General features: G+C 44.6%; 1 protein-coding gene across 1 annotated transcript in view; it reads right to left on the bottom strand.

Moving 5' to 3' along the window:
- The window catches only part of Arhgap31 (Rho GTPase activating protein 31), a 110,194-nt gene extending 103,337 nt beyond the window's left edge, over nucleotides 1–6,857 (bottom strand). The window contains exon 1 of the mRNA XM_020176544.2: nucleotides 6,031–6,857. Within this exon, the coding sequence (XP_020032133.2) occupies nucleotides 6,031–6,130 (100 nt within the window). The 5' untranslated portion in view covers nucleotides 6,131–6,857. The remainder of the gene's footprint in view (nucleotides 1–6,030) is intronic.
- Between the last annotated feature and the right edge of the window lie 13,098 nt (nucleotides 6,858–19,955).

Genomic DNA, 19,955 nt, shown 5'->3' with positions numbered 1-19,955 from the left:
TGGCTGGCTGTGCCCTTCCAGTCTTTGAGGGTGTGTGAGTTTCATGTTGGCATTTTGCTTTTCTACTTCTCTACGTTGATGCTCCCCCTCTCATGGCATCTGGGAAATTCCTGCATGAATGAGTCTCTCCATCAATGTGGCAAGCAATCCTGCTTCCATGTCTCAGGGTGATTGGTTAATACCCCTTTAACTCATTTCAAATACTCATTATCATTGCATTGCAGCCTCAGTCAGTCTTGGTGGCTGTAGTAGGATGAGTCTTAGGTGTCATAACCGTAAAAGTTTTCCATGAACACATCCTCTGCTGAGTGCTTTAATCTATATCAACTCATTTACTATCACAGAAGTCCTATTATTCTCATTTCACAAGACACGAAACTGAGGCCCAGAAGAGTTAAGTAACTCACTTCAGGATCACTCAGCTAGGAACAAGCCAAGGTGGGATTCTATCCCAGGCAAGGTTCTAGCAGTCCAAGTGAACCCCAGCAAAAGCACCTAACTTGAATCAGGAAAGGCTTTCAGAGTGTTCCAATGTTGAGGCCCAAAGGATGAGGAATTAGCCAGCCAAGGATAAGGATGTGCCAGCCAGGATGCTGGGAAAGGAACAAGTAAGCCACAGACAATACCCCTGCCCTCAGACTCCATTCAGCATTGAATCTTATCTTGAACAGAAAAATATTTACCTTTTTTTGCTAAGACCTTGCTCCTACTTACGTTTGAGTGTGTCATCTATGTAATTGGAGATCAAAGCTTTTGTATTTTCTCCTTCAATTTTCTCTTTAGTCATGACCGCGAACTTTAAAGTTCACATCCCACCATGTCTGTAATCCTAGCTACTGAGGAGGCAGAGATCAGGAGGATCTGGTCCGAAGCCAGTCCCAGGCAAATAGTTCATGAGCCCCTATCTCAAAAAAAAACATCTCAAAAAAAGGGCCAGTGGAGAGTGCCCGCCTAGCAAGCATGAGGCCCTGAATTCAAACTCCAGTGCTGCCAAAAAAAAAAAAAAATCACATTCCTGATACTATACAAATTTCTTAAGTCCAGGGCCCTTCTTTTTCCTACTATACCTAGCAGAGTGCCTTAATAAATATTTGTTTACTGAATGAATAAACAATGAAATGAATAAACAATAAAATGAATAAACCAAGTATGGGAATCAGTTACCTTCAAAAATAAAGAGCAGAGCTGGTGGATGGCTCAAGTGATAGAACACCTGCCTAACAAACCTAGCAAGAGTGAGGCCCTGAGTTCAAGACCCAGAACCGCCAAAAAACAAAAACAAGAAACAAAGTAATAAAAGGTTTGGCTGAGTGCATGTCTCAAGAGGTAGAATGCTTGCCTAGAAAGCACAAGGCCCTGAGTTCAATCCCCAGTACCATCAAAAACAAAGCAAAACAAATACATTTGCTGGTGGAGTGGCTCACATGGGAGAGCACCGCCTTGCAAATGAGAGGCTCTGACTTCAAACCCCAGTATTTAAAAAAAAAAAAAAAAACTTAAAAAAATGAAGTGCAGCTGCATCTAAAAGTTCCAGTTGGCTTATCCTTGTTCTTTGAAATGCCAGGGCTTATTCTTATCAAGTTTAGTATTATATTTGCTCTGGTCATTTATTTATTTGTCATGATGGAACTTCTGTTACACACACACACACACACACACACACACGCACGCACACACACACGCACGCACACACACACGCACGCACACACACACGTGCACACACACACACACACACACACACACACACTGAGTACTGGGGATTGAATTTAGGCAAGTGCTCTATTACTTGAGCCACACCCCTAGTCCTTGTTGCTTTAGTTTGTTTTTCAGATAGGGTCTTATGCTTTTGCCTGGGCTGGCCTCAGACTGCAATCCTCCTATCTCTATTTCAGGAGATATTTTCAGGCATATTTTCAGGCTGGTAAGCATGCAAATAAAAAAATCTTCAGAAATAAAAAGTTTGCAGTTCTCATCAGACATTCAGAGAGTGCATCTGGGGTGACCAAGGCTGATCATCCAGGAGAAAAGGGTCTGTAAATCCATGTACTGCAGTGCTCTCCCCCTTGCCTACACATCAAAACCACCTAGGGAAGAGCCTGATTTCATTGGTCTGAAAGGGGACCTGGGTGCCAACATTTTTAAAAAGCTCTCAGGTGACTATCATGTGTAACCATCATGCAGAGTGCCACTAGCCCACTATGCCATGGCAATATCACTTTTTACCATGGAGTGGATAAAAGGAACAAAGATGGTTCAGAAGGGTGAGAAAGTCTTCGGCAGCTGAAGTGAGTCCAAACTGGAGGAAGAAGACAGTTTCCCCCTTAACACTCCCTTACTTGTCCCCTGGCTCCTGGCTCCAGCATCTCTAATCACTGTTGGAAGACCCAGAACACTTGGCTCATTGGGGAAAGAGATAGGAAATGACCATAGACACACTCTGGCCTAGTTTCACCCATACCCCATAGCCTCCCCCAAAAGGTGACAAAGTGATGTAGTTTGGTTACACATCTGTAAGGCTCTTCATAGTCAGTGGTCAAAAGGAAGAAAAAGAAAACTATACTCTTTTCAGCATCAGCAGCAAGGAAGGGATCAATCTTCTCCCTCTATCTCAGACAGGAAGAGAAAGTTAGCTGGTTCCCAGAGGGAAGCCTGGGGTTGGGGACACCTACCACTGTGCTGGAGGGGAAGTGTAAGAGGCTCCCAGGAGCTACGTCATGCTCTGCTAGTGTGTTCTTACCAGGCCAGAGAAAAGTCATCAAAAAAGGGGGAAATTGGGCTGGGGGTACAGCTCAATAATAGATCACTTACCAGGGAAACCCTGGGTTTGATCCCCAGCATTGAAAAAAGGGGGTGAGTGGGTAGGGGAATTGTCCACTTCACCTTGGGCTTCTGGGCTGCTGGAAGTGATCAGGGTAGCGTCTGTAACCGACATCTATGTGGATGCCTGCAGGAATTGTGCACCGATGGGTATGTGTGTTTCTAGGGAAGGAGTTTTATTTTATTTTGTTGTATTTTATCAGTTTCCCAAAGGTTAAGGATGATAACTGGTCCCAAGCAATGTCCACACTGAGCTGAACAAAATTTGTCACCCACAAACTGCCCCATCAGATTTGTCCAACTGAAGATAGCAGGGCTGGGCTCAGTGAATTGCAGAAGTGGCTGGCATGCATCCTTTGTGCTTAGCCTCTGTCTGCCCAGAGTTCCCACTCAGAGGAGCAGCTTCCCCATACTCAGATGGCACAAGCACAGCTAACTGTCACCAGCTTTGTCCCACATTCCAGCTTGGGTTTTCCTTTCCTCTGCAAGTACAGGGGTTGTCTTTTTTCCCTTGCATCTCTGTTCTTCCCTTCTGCCCTTGTGCTCCCATGCTTGAATCCATTTTCCCCAGTCTCTACCCAGGTCCACTGCCTTAGCCTTGACCCCCAAAGCTCGAAGTTCATAGTATCAGTCTTGAGAGGCCCTCTCCAGTCTCCTGGTTACCACCCTGACTTGTTACCCACAGTGTTCCAGGATGCTCTTCCAAGATCTCGGACAAAGGGGCAGTGCCAGCTCAGCTTTTCCTTCCTGGGAACAGAGTCCAGGCCTTATCTACTAATACATGCTCTGGAAAGGCCACGAGGAAGCTACATTGTTATGGAGAAAACCATTAGCTGTGACTTTGTCTATCAATGCTACACTATAACAAAAATAAGAAAAAACTTCCAGAGTTTTAGCTATGTGGTAGGGGTGAGGGAGGAAGAAATCTTAATTACTCTCACTTATATAAGTTGCTAACTATACGTGCCTAATGTCCACAGGGCACAGTCATGGTGTATGGATCACTAAGTGGATAAGTTGTCTTTCATTTCAAAGATGAACTCTATTCATGTATGTTTAGCCTTGAAAGTTTACTGATCGGATGTCTGCTTTCAATTTAGGGGGAGAAATCATCAGAAGAGAATGTTGGCTTAGACATGGAAGTCAAGGAGAGGTAAGAAGCCTAGCAGGTAAGGGCCTGCTGGCATCCTTCACAGTTAACTGTACGACCTTAGGTAGGTCCAATTTCCTGCTTTGGACTTCCTTCTTTTCCTCCTTCCCCGGGTGAGAAGCACTGTGTACTGACTGGCATTCTATATATTTTTGTTTGTTTGTTTTGGTGCTGAAGATCAAACCTAGGGCCTGTGCATACTAGGCAAGTGCTCTACCTCTGAGGTGCATCCCCAGCTCAATAGGCTTTAAATTTTTTTCTTACAGTACTGGGGATTAACCCCAAGGCATTGCACATGCTAGGCAATCACTCTACCACTTGAGACAAGCCCCATGCCCCACTTTTTTCTTAAGCAGCAGTTCCCTTTTTTTTTTTTTTGAAAGGAAGCATGCAAAAATCCAGATCTAAAGCCGGTCAAAGAAGAGCTGCCTCAGGGTGCATCTGAGGTGTCTAACAGAACCCTAGGGTTCTGGCTTATTCTGTGATTCATGACTGCATAAAGGGGAGGGGCTCGCAAGCCCCCTTATGCAACTCTCACCATTTTGGAGAGAGGGCCCAGGCAGCATCCTAGTGGACCTGAGGGTTAACCTGAAGGCCCCTGCAAAAACGGCTAGAGAGAAACATATCATTCCAAACTTCCCACCATAGTGGTTAAGGTGTATACTTGGAGTTTCCCTCATGTTCAAAATAGCTCAATTCAAGTGATTTTATTTCAAATCGACCTCTCCAGATTGTTGGTAAGGAATTCAATGAATTGACTCCAGTTGTGCGTCAATTTCAAAGAGGCAGTTTTGAAACCTGTGGTTGCCCAAGCTCTAAAATACTAAGCCATTTGTCCTAATGACACAGCAGACTCTGAACTCTAGAATACCACAGGAATATCACACCACTGCAAATTACTAGGGGTGCTGAGTCTTCAAAAAATGGGAAGTGAAACAAAAGCACTGCACTGTTTTTGAGATGCACATTTGATATGGGCGAATCGAATAGTTTTTTAGATTATTTTCCCAGAGGCAGAGTTATTCTGCACAGTTACACAGCCTGTAAGTTTTCCCTTTGTTGTATCTAGCTATGTATAAACACACAGCCCATGCAGTGGGCTACTTTCTCTCTCCCTGAAGCTTCCAAAGACAAGGCCTTTTTTGTCATGGGTAAGTGCAGGGCCAGTCAGCTTTACAAAAGGAGTCATTTAATGCTCAATTTTCCCAACTTTCCTATGATTAAAAACTTCTAACCTCAAACGCTGTTATTGTATTCTAGATTGTTTTCTTTCCCCCTCCCCCAACAAATGTTTAAATTGTCTCTACCCTGTTGGGTCCCTTTTTTTCTTTTTTCAAGCTGACCTTGAAAACTGAGACACTCTCCTTTTCTCTTATGTATCCTAAACTATTTTAAAACCTACGCCCTCTGACCTTTTTACGACACACTTTTTGCCTGACATACCAAAAGCTAATCGGAAAGCCAAGAGGAGGTAAAGGGTCGGGGGTTGGGGGCAGGGTGTGGGGGGTACTATATATTTGGCATCAGCTCAGAAATTCAGAAAATGTTTGTGCAACCACTCCCCCAGCCAAGATCCCCACCCCCACTCCCTGACTTCTACCACATTAATAAAAAAGGATAGGAGCGGATGAAACTGGAGAGCCTAGGAGAGACAACTAAGACAGTCACAATTGTGCACACAAGAAAGCCCACTGGTAACCGATCCACATGTTACCCTCATCCCTCCCTTCGAACATCCAAAGTTTAGGATCAGGACCTCTCGGGCTCCCACCCCGACCTCCAGAAATGGTCAGTTAAACTTGCGGCAGCACCGCCCATTAACCCCTAGTGTGAGACCCATGGTAGGACTCAGCCTCTCTGCACGTCGGGGTGGCACCGCTGCGCACCGTAAGAACCATGCATTTTCTTTAAAAAGAAGAAAAAAAAAAAAGTAGTGAGCGCACAAGCCTGGAATACATTAACTTGTGAACCGAATCCAACACACCCCAAGAGAATCCACCGCTGTCTCAAACAAAAAGGAGGGGTGTGTGTGTGTGAGGGGGGTGGGGAGGAAGGCACATTACCATCCTGTCCTGAACTTTCCAGATACTCCGTCAGGTCACAGCCGAACGCACTGGTGGCTCCCTTTCGTTTCAACTTCTGCTTGGCACCCTTGTTCTTCATGAGTTAGTCCCGAAGAGGCTGCCCCTCCGTGTCCCCCTCCCTTTGCTTGGCACCGCGCGTACGATGGTGTCCGGGTTAGATCGCCGGCTGCCGCGCGGCGCCGGGGGTCGGCATGAGCCAGCAGGACACTCGGGCGCGGGCGCAGCGCACGGACCCCGCGGGGCGGCCAGCCGGGTGCGCGCGCGAGCGGGGGCCGGGGCGCGGCGGGAGGCGCGGCCGAGCCAGCAGAGCCTGAAATCCACTCCGCGCGCCTCCAGGGCCGCCGCGCCCGAGGGAGGGAGGGAGGCAGGGAGCGAGAGAGGCCGCGCAGAGCTGGCAGCGGCGGGCCGGCTCGTCTGGGAGTGTCACTTCCTCAGTTCGGAGTCCCAGGGACTTTCACAGGCTCCGGCGGTGTCCTCGGGAGCTCTCCTTCCTCTGTTCCTTCCGAGGTGCGCGGGCGCGGGCGGCAACGGCGAGGGGGCGAGGGGGCGAGGGGACAGCCCCGGGGGCTGCAGTGGGTCCTCCGCCCTGGGCCCGCTGTCCTGCCTTCAGACGGCTTCGCTGAAGCGCAAAGCAAGCATCCTGTCTCCTTTGCCCGCCCTCACGCCTTCCCTTTTTTCCTGTCTTACAAATCCTAGGATCATCCAGCTCAGGAAGCGCTGGAAGGAAGTTAGCTAGGGAGGGGGGCGGAGGGTGGAAATTTTTGGCAGCTCAGAGCTGCTGTGTGTGGAGCCGGAGGAAGTAGGTGGGTGGGTTGAGGAGTGAGGGTGGGGGTGAGGACAGCGCTCTCTCTCGCGCGCGCTCTCTCTCTCTCTCTCCCAAGGCCGGGCTGCCACTCTCCAGAGCGCTCGCTCTCTCGCTCGCTCCGGGCCTCCCTGGAGGAAATCGCCGCTCCCCCAGGGGGACCCCGCGGCCCAGCGCCCGCTTCCTGCCCAGCCACCCTGCTCTTTGAAGCGGACGGGAGGTGTCCCGCGCACTGCGCTTAGGGCGCAGGGACGCTGCTCGGTCGAAGTTCTGCCTCGGTGTTATCCTCCTTGTCATCCCATCCCTGACACTTGCTATTTCCGTGCCTGCCTTTCTCTTCAGAGTAGTGGCAGAAAGAAAAAAAAAAAAAAAAAAGCAGAGAAACCAGACAGGCAATGGGTTCACACTGGCCATCCCCACAGGTCCTTGCCAGGGTCCATGTGCCCCAAGTCTCCCACGCAGGTTACCTTTGGGCTAAAGAAGCCGCAGCTGCAGCTTTGAAACCACTGCCATAAAGTCCGATTTCTGATTAGAGATTCAAGTTCACACACACACACACACACACACACACTATTACAAAGACGCTCAATAGAAGTGATTGTAGGGGAAGGACCCAGGCGTTAAAGGTCTCTGATATTCTAATATTTTAGCATAATATAGAGACCACTATCTCCCAGGTTGTTTGACAGTTTGTGTCAAGTTGCTTCAGGAGGACAAGTTTTTCCTTCAGTTAAGATTTGAACTTCCTTGACTTCTGTGCACTCAGTTTACAGCAAGCACTCAAATTCTTGTGATTTAACAGTCTGAGGATTAGTTTAAACTTCCTGTATAAATTAAAATCCATACATAGGTTTGAAGGGCAGCAACATCCATACACCCAGATTACTAGCAAAAGCTTTAAGTGTGGTTATTTTAGTTACTAAATCCCTTTACAATCACTTACGTATCACCATGACACTATGAACTTTGACTCCTGACCTTTTCTCTATATCAAGTCACAGCCTGATAGCCAGCCTACCAAATCTGGCCCACAGATGTCTTTGGTTTGGCACATACTATGCTTTTTTTTTTTTTTTTCCTGCCTGACATTAAAGAATTAGGATATTTTTATATGAGAGATGGATTTGTTTTCTCTTTGCAAAAACAGAAGCTCTGGTTATACCACAAATGTATTCCCATGTGGCAAAGCACACTGATGCCAATGCCACTGCCCCTTTGGCAACACCCTCTTTAGAGAGATGAACCTCCCACTTTGAGGCCCCACTGTCTGCCTTTCCCCCTTTGCACCTGCCTGGCCTCTGTAGCCACTTGGTTTGTACCCCAAACTCTGTATTTGGGCTCTCCTTCCTTCCATCTTTCCATCTGTCTCCCACTGACATCAGCATCACCCGGTCATCAAGTCTTCAAGTAGCCACTGACTCATTTCTCTCCTTCCACCATCACTGCCAACCTAGCCCCGCCCAGAGTGAGGAGTCCTTTAAAAGGCCTCTCTAAGGGGGGTTCTTCTTCATCAGGCCCACTCAGTGAAGATCATCTGCTCCTTCATTATTGGAATAATTCAGTGGGCTTTGCAGAGTTGGCTCCTCCCACTTCCTCCTCCTGTGTGCTGGAGGCCTGGCCAATCTCCCTGAAGTATTGCCTTGGTACATGTTTCCTTGTTCAAATCTGTCAGTGACTCCCTGTTTCCTACTGCTAGGGTAGCAATTTCTGAGCATTTTGTCAACTACTTGGAGAATATCCGTCAGGATATTTAATATAATGACTTCTCTTTTTATTTATAGAGAAGTATTTCCATATGGAACTATAATTATCACTATTAACATTTGTTTAGGAGTTTACTTCAGCAAGGACTTTCATATTCTCATTTTTCTCTTTGACCTTGCTTACTGAAGATATTTTTTAATGAGTGTGTGAAGGAAAATCACATTTGGATTGCAAAGGGTTTTAGCATTGAACTGTGGATTACCTAGGATGCAAACTTATATGAATGTAATATAGGCATGGTAACTTAAGAAATATATAAGATCTTTCATGATAATATAAATTATTTCTGTTGCAAATTTATTAGAAAAGAGCTTTGCTCACAGGGACATACCACCAAAGAGTTCTGTGACTGCTTAAAATCCCTCTTATCTCCATCTGTTGAGGACTGGTGCCTATCAAAGTGTACCACCTTCTTCATCACCAAGAATGGCAGGCATCTTCTCTGCCATAAATAAATAGAGAAGACCGAGCGGGGATTGGGAGACTTTGGGGTCACCTGTGATTACAAGCTTTTCTTTTACCCAGTTTCTCCATAAAACTAGATTTAGCTGTCAGCAACTTCAGCATTCTCCCTAGCAAGTAGCTAGCTAATTGCTCTTATGTGACTCTTTGTCCATGGGCTGTGAATTTTGTGTTCTGGGATCCCAGAGTATTAGCTTGTTTTGTTACCAGATTCATTTATTTCCCCACTTCTCCATTCTCCCTCCACCTCCAGCTACCCCTATTTTAAAGGAATGTGTGGTATCTAGAGCCAAGATCAGTTGTGGGGAAAGCATTTCTATGAGAGAGGCCTAGTGCCTCACCTCAGCCCAGCCACCCATACCCTCAGGCTCTGAACCACTAGAGATGAGGGTGACCACAGCAAAAGGGCTTCTACGAAGTTGTGTCTCTCAGGCTCCTGTGCTCAGGTTCCTAGGTTTATGTCATTTGCAAACTGCTGCTTCTCAAAGTCCAAAGGAGGCTGAATAAGCTTCCTCAGTAGGGCGGGGATGTGGAGGACCATAAAATCCCTAAGTGAGCAGAACCCAATGGAGAAGTCAACTTGAAGGAATGAGAACCCGAATCAGTGCCCTGTCCTCACAGCTGGCCTCCTATTGCTCTGCTCTCTGTAACTGTGAGAGCCAGAGCTGCTTCCAAGGTCAACAATAGAGAGAGGAAGGGGGCTATAAATGGTCACACCCAGCTTAAATGTTGAAGATCAGACCTAGGCATTCTTATAATGCTCTCTCTCTCTCTCTCTCTCCTCTCTCTCATTATATATTTTACTTCCCTTTCAGTGCCTGAAATTGCAAAGCTGTATTAGGACAAAAAAAATTACACACACACACACACACACACACACACACACACACACACACACACCTGCTCTACACCCTCACTTCCCTGGCTGAGAAAGTAATTCAGTTTCTTTGTCAGCCACTAATAATTTGGAGTAGAAAGGGTGGAGGGTAAGGGAATAGTTAGAAAGAAAGTACTAGGTTACAAAGGAAGTCTTATTTTTTAAATAACGAGCATAAATTGATCGATCCCTACCTCCTAATGCAGAGCCTCAGCCTTTGATTTCAAAGACTGGACATTGGAGAGAATAGAGTCAAGAGGATTCTAGGTTTTATAAGACTAGAGGCCAGTAAGTGTAAAAAGTATTTTTTGGAGAAAGATGAAACATACTTCTCTACACATCAAAGGACATACCAGAACTTTCAGGAGGAAATGTTCTTTTTAAAAAAATTTTTTGGCAGTATTAGGGTTTGAATTCAGTGTCTCACACTTGCTAGGCAGGCATTCTATGGTTTGAGCCATGCCCCCAACTCTTTTGGTTTTAGTTTTTCAGGTAGGGTGAGGATGTGTGTGTGTGTGTGTGTGTGTGTTGTTATTGTTTTTTGTTTGGTTGGTTGGTTTGGCTGGTAGCTAGCCTTGGACTGCAACCTTTCTTCTGACCTACATCTCCTGTATATTTGAGACCACAGGTACATATCTCCATGCCTGGCTTTTTGGTTGAGAGAGGGTCTCACTTTTTACCTGAGCTGGTTTCAAACCACAATCCTCCTAATCTCCACCTCCCATGTAGTCATAATGTTACATGTGAGCCACCAAGCTCTCCTAGGAAATTTTCTTTGACAGTATAACATGCAAGACTGAGTAGAAGCTGGCAGGTTAAGATGAGAGATGACGTAAGGCATTTATACATAGTATTTGAAATTATTTGAGAAATAAGATTTTTCCTACAATTTTTAGTTAGACTCTAATTTCTTTGTGTTGCCTATTGTATTGTTAAAAAATAAGAGGTCTGGAGCTCTTTTGTGTTCTACTGAATATTTAAAAAAAGCCATAATACATACACACGGTTGGGACATTTAATAGCTCTTTAGTAGTTCAGGGCCAATGATTGAACCAGAAGCACAAGACCCCCGGTTCCACTCGGCCGCAGGCATGGATGCTGCCAGCAGCAGTAGGACATTTTCTTCCTGGAGTCACATGCGGAGAGAGACTTCACAACGCCAGAGGAGAAGCCATGTGCCCCAGGTTCAGTCACTATTATGCCCACCTCTGAACCTGCTCAGGCTCTAGCTTCAGGCTAAGTCCGACTTTGGAACCATTTGGTGTTAAGGCCTGTGTTCAGTGGGTCTGAGGGCCAGATGTAGGGGTTTTCCCATAGCTGGGCTGTTCCCATAGGCAGCAGTCACAGAAGCCTGGCAGGGTCTGTCCTGAGGATCTGGCAATAGGTTCTCCAGTCCTGAGCAGCTAGGTTTGAGATGATTTCTCTTGCTCTCTGGGTTAGATTGCTGGAGTTCCCAAAGTAGACAGACTCTTTGGGTAGAAAAGCCTTCATCCCTCACAGAAAATGGGAGTCCTCAGGATAGAGAGTGACTCGCCCATTTGACTTATCTCCACGATTCTGGTTTGGTTTTGTTACTTTGTTCTACCTCTGCTTCTTCTCTACTCTGTTCTGCATCCCTTTGGGCACATTGCTTTCTTTCTGGCTGGAAGAAAACCACAGAAGTCCCAGGGCTGAGGTTCTGAGCTCCATCTTTCTCCCTCCAGGGTCTCTAAACCCCGGAGCAAATGATTTTCTTAGGTGGGTGGGGAGCCATCCCGCCCCGTTCATTGTGTTCCATAGTTTCCTGTACACTGCCTGTAACCCTTTACCAATCTGCCAGGCGCCTTTTAACACAAAAGGGAGGTGGGAGGCGTGCTGAGGAAAAGCATCGCTATAAATAGTCCTCTTGAACAAAATTGTTTTCCCAATACACAGTTGTCGTTAGGCCTTGACGCCCTGTAATCTTCTCCCACACTCTCTTCCCCTTCCACTCTAGCCTTCCTCTCTATGCAGCTTTTCCTCCTCAGTGCTAGAGGGGAGACACAGGTGCTTCATCTCCATGGACTCTCCTGGCTCTAACAGACCTGGGTCCCCAGCCTAGTCCTGCCAATTATCCACCTGTGACGTTGGATGTGCAAATTACTTAATCTCGCTGAGCCTCAGTTTCCCCCTTCTAAGTAGGGGTGAATACTTTGTTGAGTTGCCATGAGGGTTAAATAAGGTAGTGAGAGTGCCTAGCCCTTAGCTGTACCTTGATAGGTGCTGGATTGATAAATAAGAGAGATTTTGATTCCATCTCACAGAGTGAGTCTTCCATCATCATTAAGTCTCTTGGTATTTTGTCTCAATTTCCCCATCGCGTTCCTGGTCCCACATAAAACAATTTGTGTAAGACTGTAAGTTTGGTTTTGTGTTTATTTTTTAATGTTTTGCTCAGTTCTAACATGGTTTGAGATGGTTTTCTTTATGTTTAAGTGGTTAGAACCAGGAGAAATTTTCAGTAAGGGTAAGAGTGCCTCTTGTTAAACAGTTTCCTAACAGGGAGGATACATTGCCTTTGTGGGCTATTTGGGAGGTCACTTTGCTCTTGACTCATGCACTCTTCTTGCGTCTTTGCTATCCCATTCCTACCTTGGAAACACAACATAGAGAAATTAGTACGGACATATGAATGATGACAGGTTACAGATACAAGTTACCCTCAATGTATAATTGTGCCCCTAGAATTGTGAACATTTGTAAGTGGGATAATATATTCTTGTTGTTTTTCATTATAACCTTGGGATAAGTTTGTGGGCTAGTGGGGATATGGTACCAGTTTGTAACAAAAATCACACTTGAAAATTTTACATGTATTTCAGAGAACAATTCTGCTTTTCTCAAGCTTAGCACCTAAGTATTTAATTCTTCTTTTTTTAAATTGCAGTACTGAGGTTTGAACTCAGGGCCTTACACTTGCTAGGCAAGCATTCTACCATTTCAGCCAGTCCCTGAATCCTTTATTGCTTTAGTTATTTTTCAGGTTGGCTCTCATGTGTTTGTCTGGGGCTAGCCTCAGACAGCAATCCTCCTACCCACAGACTTCCACATAGCCAAGATGACAGCCAAGATGCCACCACACCTGGCTTACTGATTTGAGATGGGGTCTGGCTAACTTTTTGCTCAGATTGGCCTCAAACCATGATCTTCCCGACCTCTGCCTCCAGAGTAGCTGGGATTACAGGAGTAAGCTACCTCACCCAACCTGGTATTTAATTCTTTATATTGATCCTGAAAGAAGCTAGTCAAATACACACAAATCTGATATACCTGTGTACTTTTCCAAAGTAAGATGTGTGGTGTGTGTGTGTGTGTGTGTGTGTGTGTGTGAGGGTATATATGTTTATATCTTTGTCTATGTCTATTTCTCTTTATTACACATGAACTTGATTTCAATGGAAGTCCTCCCTGATTCCATGAGACCTGATTATTTAAAGTAGCTACAGGTTTTGGCTCTAATTCTAGGTTTTCAGAAGACCCTCCTCAGTTAACATCCACCCGAGGATGCTTTAAAAATCTTTCAAAGATGACACGAACCTGCCTGAGATATTCTTTAACATGATTCTCCCTATTTCTCAGACAATCCTAATTGCAAACATTCTGCCCTGTTTTCAAGCCACGTGCAAAGGATGTGTCCTGATTTTTGGTTTAGAGAATATAACCAGTACTATGGCTTGAATTGTGATTTCCCCCCAAATTGTTGAAATCCTACACCTAGTACCTCAAAATGTGGCCTTATTTGGAAATAGAATGATTGTTATATAATTAGTTAAGATTCAAGTAATTGGTCAGGTGAGGTGGCTTGCACCTATAATCCCAGCTATTCAGGAGGCAGAGATCTGGAGGATCAAGGTTCAAGACCAGCCTAGGCAAAAGGATAGTAAGACCCCATCTTAACAAATAAGCTGAGTGTGATGATGCACATCTGTAACCCCAGCTATGTGGGAGATATAGATAGAATAGAGGTGCTGAGGCTGGTAAAAAGTGAGATCCTATCTGAAAAATAACTTAAAGCAAAAAGGGCTGGAAGCATGGCTTAAGTGGAAGATCACCTGCCTAGCAAGTGCAAGGCTCTGAATTCAAACCTCAGTACTGCCAAAAAAAATGCAATTAACTGGAACAGGGTGGGTCTCTAATCCAGTATGACAGGTGCACTTATAAAAGGGGGTATTTTGTACATGTGAACTTACTCGGGATGATGCTGTGTGAAGTTGAAGACAATAAGAGTGATGCTTCTGTAAGGCAAGATTGCCAGGATGTCATCAGACACTCAGGAGGCGGCACAAGGCAAACTCATCCCACTGCCCTCAGAAGGAACTGACCCTGGGAACACCTTGTCTTCTAGAATCCAGAACGGTTAGACAAAAAATTTGCTGTTTAAACCACTCTGTTTGTGGTACTCTGCTACGACAGCCCTAGTGAGCTAATACAGCTCATGCCATTAGGACCAGAACTGCATTCCAGCCTGTTCTGAGGACGGAGCTGGAAAGAGTGTAAGCAATCGCCCAGTCTCTGGTGTGGAGGCTGGAGGAAGTAGCTACATCTCTAGCTGCTATGGATTCTCCGCAATTTTACACAAAGAAGTGTCATTTCAGCAAAGAGATCCAAGGAGGTCAGGGAGAATGGTTACAATATTACCAACATTTCACTGGTTCCAGAGGATAAGGAGTTGTGGGGAACAAGTCCCCGGACTTCCCACATCCAGGGACTTGTTCCCACAACAGTAGTCCCTTATCCTCAGGGGATGTTTCCAGACCCTCAGTGGATGCCTGAAACTGCAGAGTATCAAACCTTGTATGAACTAGTTTTCCTATATGTATATATGTGTGATAAGGCTTAATTTATAAATTAATAATAGTAAGAGATTAACAGTGATAATGATAAATTGGAACAATTATACAATATAATTGATATTCTCAGACTGCAGTTGGCTGCAGGTGACTTAAACTATGGACAGGAAGGGACTACTGTACCTTTACATTAAAAAGGGGCTCTGTGGAGCTGTGACCACCCTGAAGCCCCCCTGAGCAGGCCTCTCTGGTTCTGCCCCCTGCTCCTCCATCCCCTCCTACACCTCTGTAAGAAATTTGCTGAGTTATCTTCCTTCTACATCCCAGGGTCTGAAAATTGAAATTTTTGAGAAAGCCTATGAAATCCATCATTTATACCAGTCAGTAAAAGGGCCAGTCAGTCAATAGAGTGTCATGGTTTGTATACAAAATTTCCCAAAAGGCCTCATCAGTTGAAGGCGTGGTTCCCAACTGGTGGCACTGTTGAGAGGTACTTGGATCAGGAGAGGGCTAACTTCAATGGATAAACCGTTGATCAGTTCATAACTGAGTGGGCTATTAGGAGGTGGGGCCTGTTGATGGAAGTAGAACACTGGGGTGTGCCTTTGAAAGGTGAATCTTGTACCTGGATTTCCTCTTCCTCTCTGCCCCCTTGGCCTTCATGAAATGAGCAGCTTTCTTCTGCTCATCAGCCTTGATGTCTCAGCCTTCCCACAAGACTAAAAGCACTGGAACCAGCCAACTGAAACCTGTGAAACAGTGAGGAAAATAAACCTTTCCTCCTTTAAGTTGATTTTTCTAGATATTTTGTCACAACAATGGAATACTGACTAACACATGGAGCATCCTCTGAATGTCAGGCATTGGATTTGGTGTGAGGACACAAAGTTGGGATGACACCATCCATGCTTTCATGGCATGCTCACTTAGCTGAGACAGTTAAGCACTCTGTAAGATCAATAGCAAGACGGATTCATCAAAGTGGGAGTGCCAGGTTGCTGGCAGAGACAGTGTCCCTCAGAGGAAGAGATCCTTATGGATACCTGAGTGATAAATAGTTGCTCCTGAGATACTATAGGATAAGGTTTTCAGGATGGCAAGAACAGGACTTTTTCATGTTGATGTAGTTGGGTGTGAGTGACTGGTAGCATTCTAGCTGGTGCAGAGGGAGGTGGTAAGGTGGGGCTGTGTGTGCTATAGAGTCCAGAGTGGGTCTTCCTTTGGGGAGTCACAGAGAATCTTGTGTCAGCTAAATCTGGCAATGGTGTGGCTAGCAAGGAGGAAGGCAGGATGCTATGGGAAAGGCACGGCCCCTCCTCCTCAGCTCCTTCTCTCCTTAGTGAGAAGTAGAAGGGCATCTGGGTTAGATGCCTTGCTTCTGGACTGAAGCTACTTGGAGTTAAATCCTTGTCTTGTCATTTGCTTTAGTTCCACAATTAGTTTTGAAACCTAGATAAATAATCAGATGGTTTAGTTGAGGGAATTTAATTTATCTGCAATAATACTGTTGTTTTTGCATAGAAAATAAGTCATGATAGATTCTAGAAATGGTGGCATCAAAAGTTTACCCTTTTCCTTAGAAATTGTTTGTAAGACCATCATCATGAAGTTAATTTGCAGACTCCTTTTTCAGAAGGTAGTGGGGTTTGAACTCAGGGCTTCGAGCTTGCTAGACAGGTACTCTACAGCTTGAGAAATGCCTTCAGCCCATAGTCCTTAAAGTGTACACAATATCTTGGCCTTTTAGGAATTTGGCTTGAATTATTCAAGTGCCCCAGCCCTTCCAGAAAGCGGATTCCATTTGAGATGTGGGTTTGCCATCTAGTGGGCACTTTGAATATGTGTGCATTCTAATGCACGTACATACAACACACAAACAGAATTTCCTTCATGCTCTTTTCTCTCCCATCCCCAATACTTAAAGTTCAATGGTAGTTTGGAAGCACCCCTGTTGGTAAAAGTGTCTTAGTTTATCTGTATCAGGGGCATAAGAATGTCTTATAGCAGGAATGCTTGCACACACGGTGGAGAGTAATGGCCTTACATGGAGGATGCTTTTGAATATCACATATTTCTCCACCTTTCTTGCTCCATTTGAGAATTACTGAGTCAAACAGAGGTAAAGAGATATGTGACCACTTCCAGACATAGTGCCTGCTCCACTCAGTAAACACTCATTTCCTGCCTCTTCTTCTCCCACGCTTTCTCCTATAGAAGCAGTATTACATTACAATTTCAGTGTGCATTTGCTTTTACTATGTGTGAAGTACTCTGTTAGCTTTGTGAGTGCAAAGATGAATAAAACCCGTTCCCATCTTTACAATGCTCAGTGTAGGAAATTTAGGGTTTTGCAACAATTACAATGATGCCAAAGGATCCTAGTGACAGGGATGAAATGGATATGGGGACACCCTGGATTTACATTTGAAGGGGCAAAGACTTAGAGGAGGATAGACCCAGAAAGGGAGGGAAATGGAGAGAGTGGAGGACCAGAAACAGGGTGGGACATGTTTTGTAAAAGTTCGAAGAGAGATTCAGGAGCAGCTTCCATATGGTGTAAGATATTGAGAGGGCCGGCTGGGAAGATCGGAAGAGGTTTTGTTTTGTGTTATGAATGGAATCCCCTTTTGATGTTTTCATGACAGGGCAGTGAGGATTTAAATTGTCGTTCTGTTATTTTTGGATGTGGGTTAGTATTTCTTTGGAAAGTAATAGCATGCAGAGACAGGCTGTGAAGTGGTTTCACTTTATCTGGAAAACATAAATGTTCAGCCCATAAAGCTTTAAAAATAGATATGTTATACTTTCCTCATGTGTCTTAAACCTAAAATTAAGCAAAAGTAAAATGATAAAAATGAATGATAAATATTTTAAAAATATTTGGTTTAAAAGTACATGTGTTTGGTTAAAAATTTTAAAGTACAGAATGACATTAAGTAGAACAAGAAAAAAAATGTTTCTGACTTCAAACTCTGTTTTTAATTCTTTTGGTGGTGAGCACTATAATGATAACGTCTATGTTGTCACTGTTCCTTGACTTACCTACATTATTTAGTGTTTGTTAACACCATGCTATGGATGATGAGCAAGACAGCTTATTTACACCACCTCCCCATTGCTTTCCCCCTTCATGTGTTCTGCTACTTACATTATTTTCCGCACTCCTCTTGGTTATTGTTATAAATTGAAATACTGTAACTTAAACTTTGCATTCTTGTTCCATCAGTGTAGATACTGTCTTAGTTTTCTACTGCTGTAACAGAATACCTGGGACTCTAAAAGAAAACAGGTTCATTTTGGTTCACGGTTCTGAGACTGTGAAGTTCCCAATCATGTAGCTAGCTGCAGTGGGTGAGGGCCTTGGGCTGTTCCAGCACATGGAGGAAAACAGCCTGGTAGTACATGCCTGCAATCCCGGTTTCTTGGGAGGCAGAGGTAGGAGGATTACAGTCAGAAGTCACTCTGGGCAAAAAGGCAAGACCTTGTGGGGTGCCAGTGGCTTGTGCCTCCAATCCTAGCTACTCAGGAGGCAGAGATCAGGAGGATTGTGGTTCAAAGCCAGCCCCGGGCAAATAGTTCAGGATACCCTATCTTGAAAATACCTAACACAAAACAGCTGGCAGAGTGGCTCAAGTGGTAGAGCACCTGCCTAGCAAGTGTGAAGCCCTGAGTTCAAACCCCAGCACCACCCAAAACACAAAACAAAGCAACAAAAAACACATGGTGGAAAAATAGAAGAGACAAATGGTTGTGAAAGAAGCAAAAGACAAGGGGCAGCTTCCCTTCGTAACAAGCCACTCCCAGTAAGTAGTTCAGCCGTTCCAGACTTAACTGGAATGAGAACTTAAGAGAAAGGCACTAATCCATTTATGAGGACTCCATCCCCCTGACCCAAACACCTGCATTTGGGCCCCGTGTGAGTTTTGGTGGGACAAACTGCATTCTGACCACAGCGGGCAGTGACCTTTGATCCCTTACAAAGAACTATGGGGAGAACAGCCTGCCATACTACCCTTTACCTCTCCCTGCTTGCTCCCTTCCAGCACAGCCCTCTCTACCCCCCAATTCCTCTTTTCTACCTTTATGTTTATACCATTTGTGTCTTATTCTGTAAGTATAATTTTTTATGCATTTTATCTGTTGATTAATTCTAATAATTGAAATTAATTTTAATATTACATAGTTTATGATTATGCAGGTATTATCTGCTACAGATTATAGGGTGTTTGGCTCACAAGTTAGGACACTAAGTCAATGACTGGGTTATACAAAGGAGAGTGAAACAAGCATCAAGATCAAGTTGAATATCTTACTTGTGTTGCACAGCTTGCTCCATTCCATCCTAGTGTGCTCTAGAATTTATGCTGACTTTTTTTTTTAACAGTTATTTGGTTTTACTTGGGGCTTGTAACTGCATTTCTTTTTGTATTTGTTTCACTACGTCACTAAGAATGTCCAAGACTAAACTATATTTTAACTTTACTTCTAAAGAAGGCATAAATGTACATACCACATAATTTAAAAGGAACTAGTAGACAAACAGCAAACTCTTTTGTCTCTTAGCCATTCAGTGCTTTTCAGAAGCAACTACTCTTTTTTTCTTTTTGGTGGTGCAAGAGATTGAATTCAAGGCCTCATACCTGTTAGACAGGTGCTCTACCACTTGAGCCACTCCACCAGTCCTTTTATTTTAGGTATTTTTCACATAAGCTCTTGTGTTTATGCCTGGGTTGGCCTGGATCCCAATCCTTCTATTTACACTTCCTGAATAGATGGGATGACAAACACATGCCAACACACCTAGCTATTGGTTGAGATGGGGGTCTCACTAACTCTTTACTGGCTGTCTTCAAACTGAAATTCCTCCCCCAACCCCCATCTCTACCTCCTGAATAGCTAGGTTTACAGGCATGAGCCACTGCAGTTCCTCTCTTATTAGTTTTTACATACCCTTTTAGAGATTTTTTTTTTTTGTGTGGGGGGCGGAGGTAGGCTTTCACTGTGTAGCATAGGCTGGCCTTGAACTTGCAATCCTCCTGCTTCAGACTCTGGAGTGCTGGGATTACAGGTGTATACCAACATGTCTGGCTCCTTTTTAGAGATATTTTATGCAGTTGTAAGCATACAAATACAGTCTTATGTTTTCCACACAAATGGTAGCACAATGTGTAAAACCTTACTTTTTGCTATT

Source organism: Castor canadensis, chromosome 5 (genome assembly GCF_047511655.1).
Source record: "Castor canadensis chromosome 5, mCasCan1.hap1v2, whole genome shotgun sequence".
Lineage (NCBI taxonomy): Eukaryota > Metazoa > Chordata > Mammalia > Rodentia > Castoridae > Castor > Castor canadensis.
The sequence above is the reverse complement of the archived record's forward strand: the minus strand, read 5'-3'. Positions and strand labels throughout refer to the sequence as shown.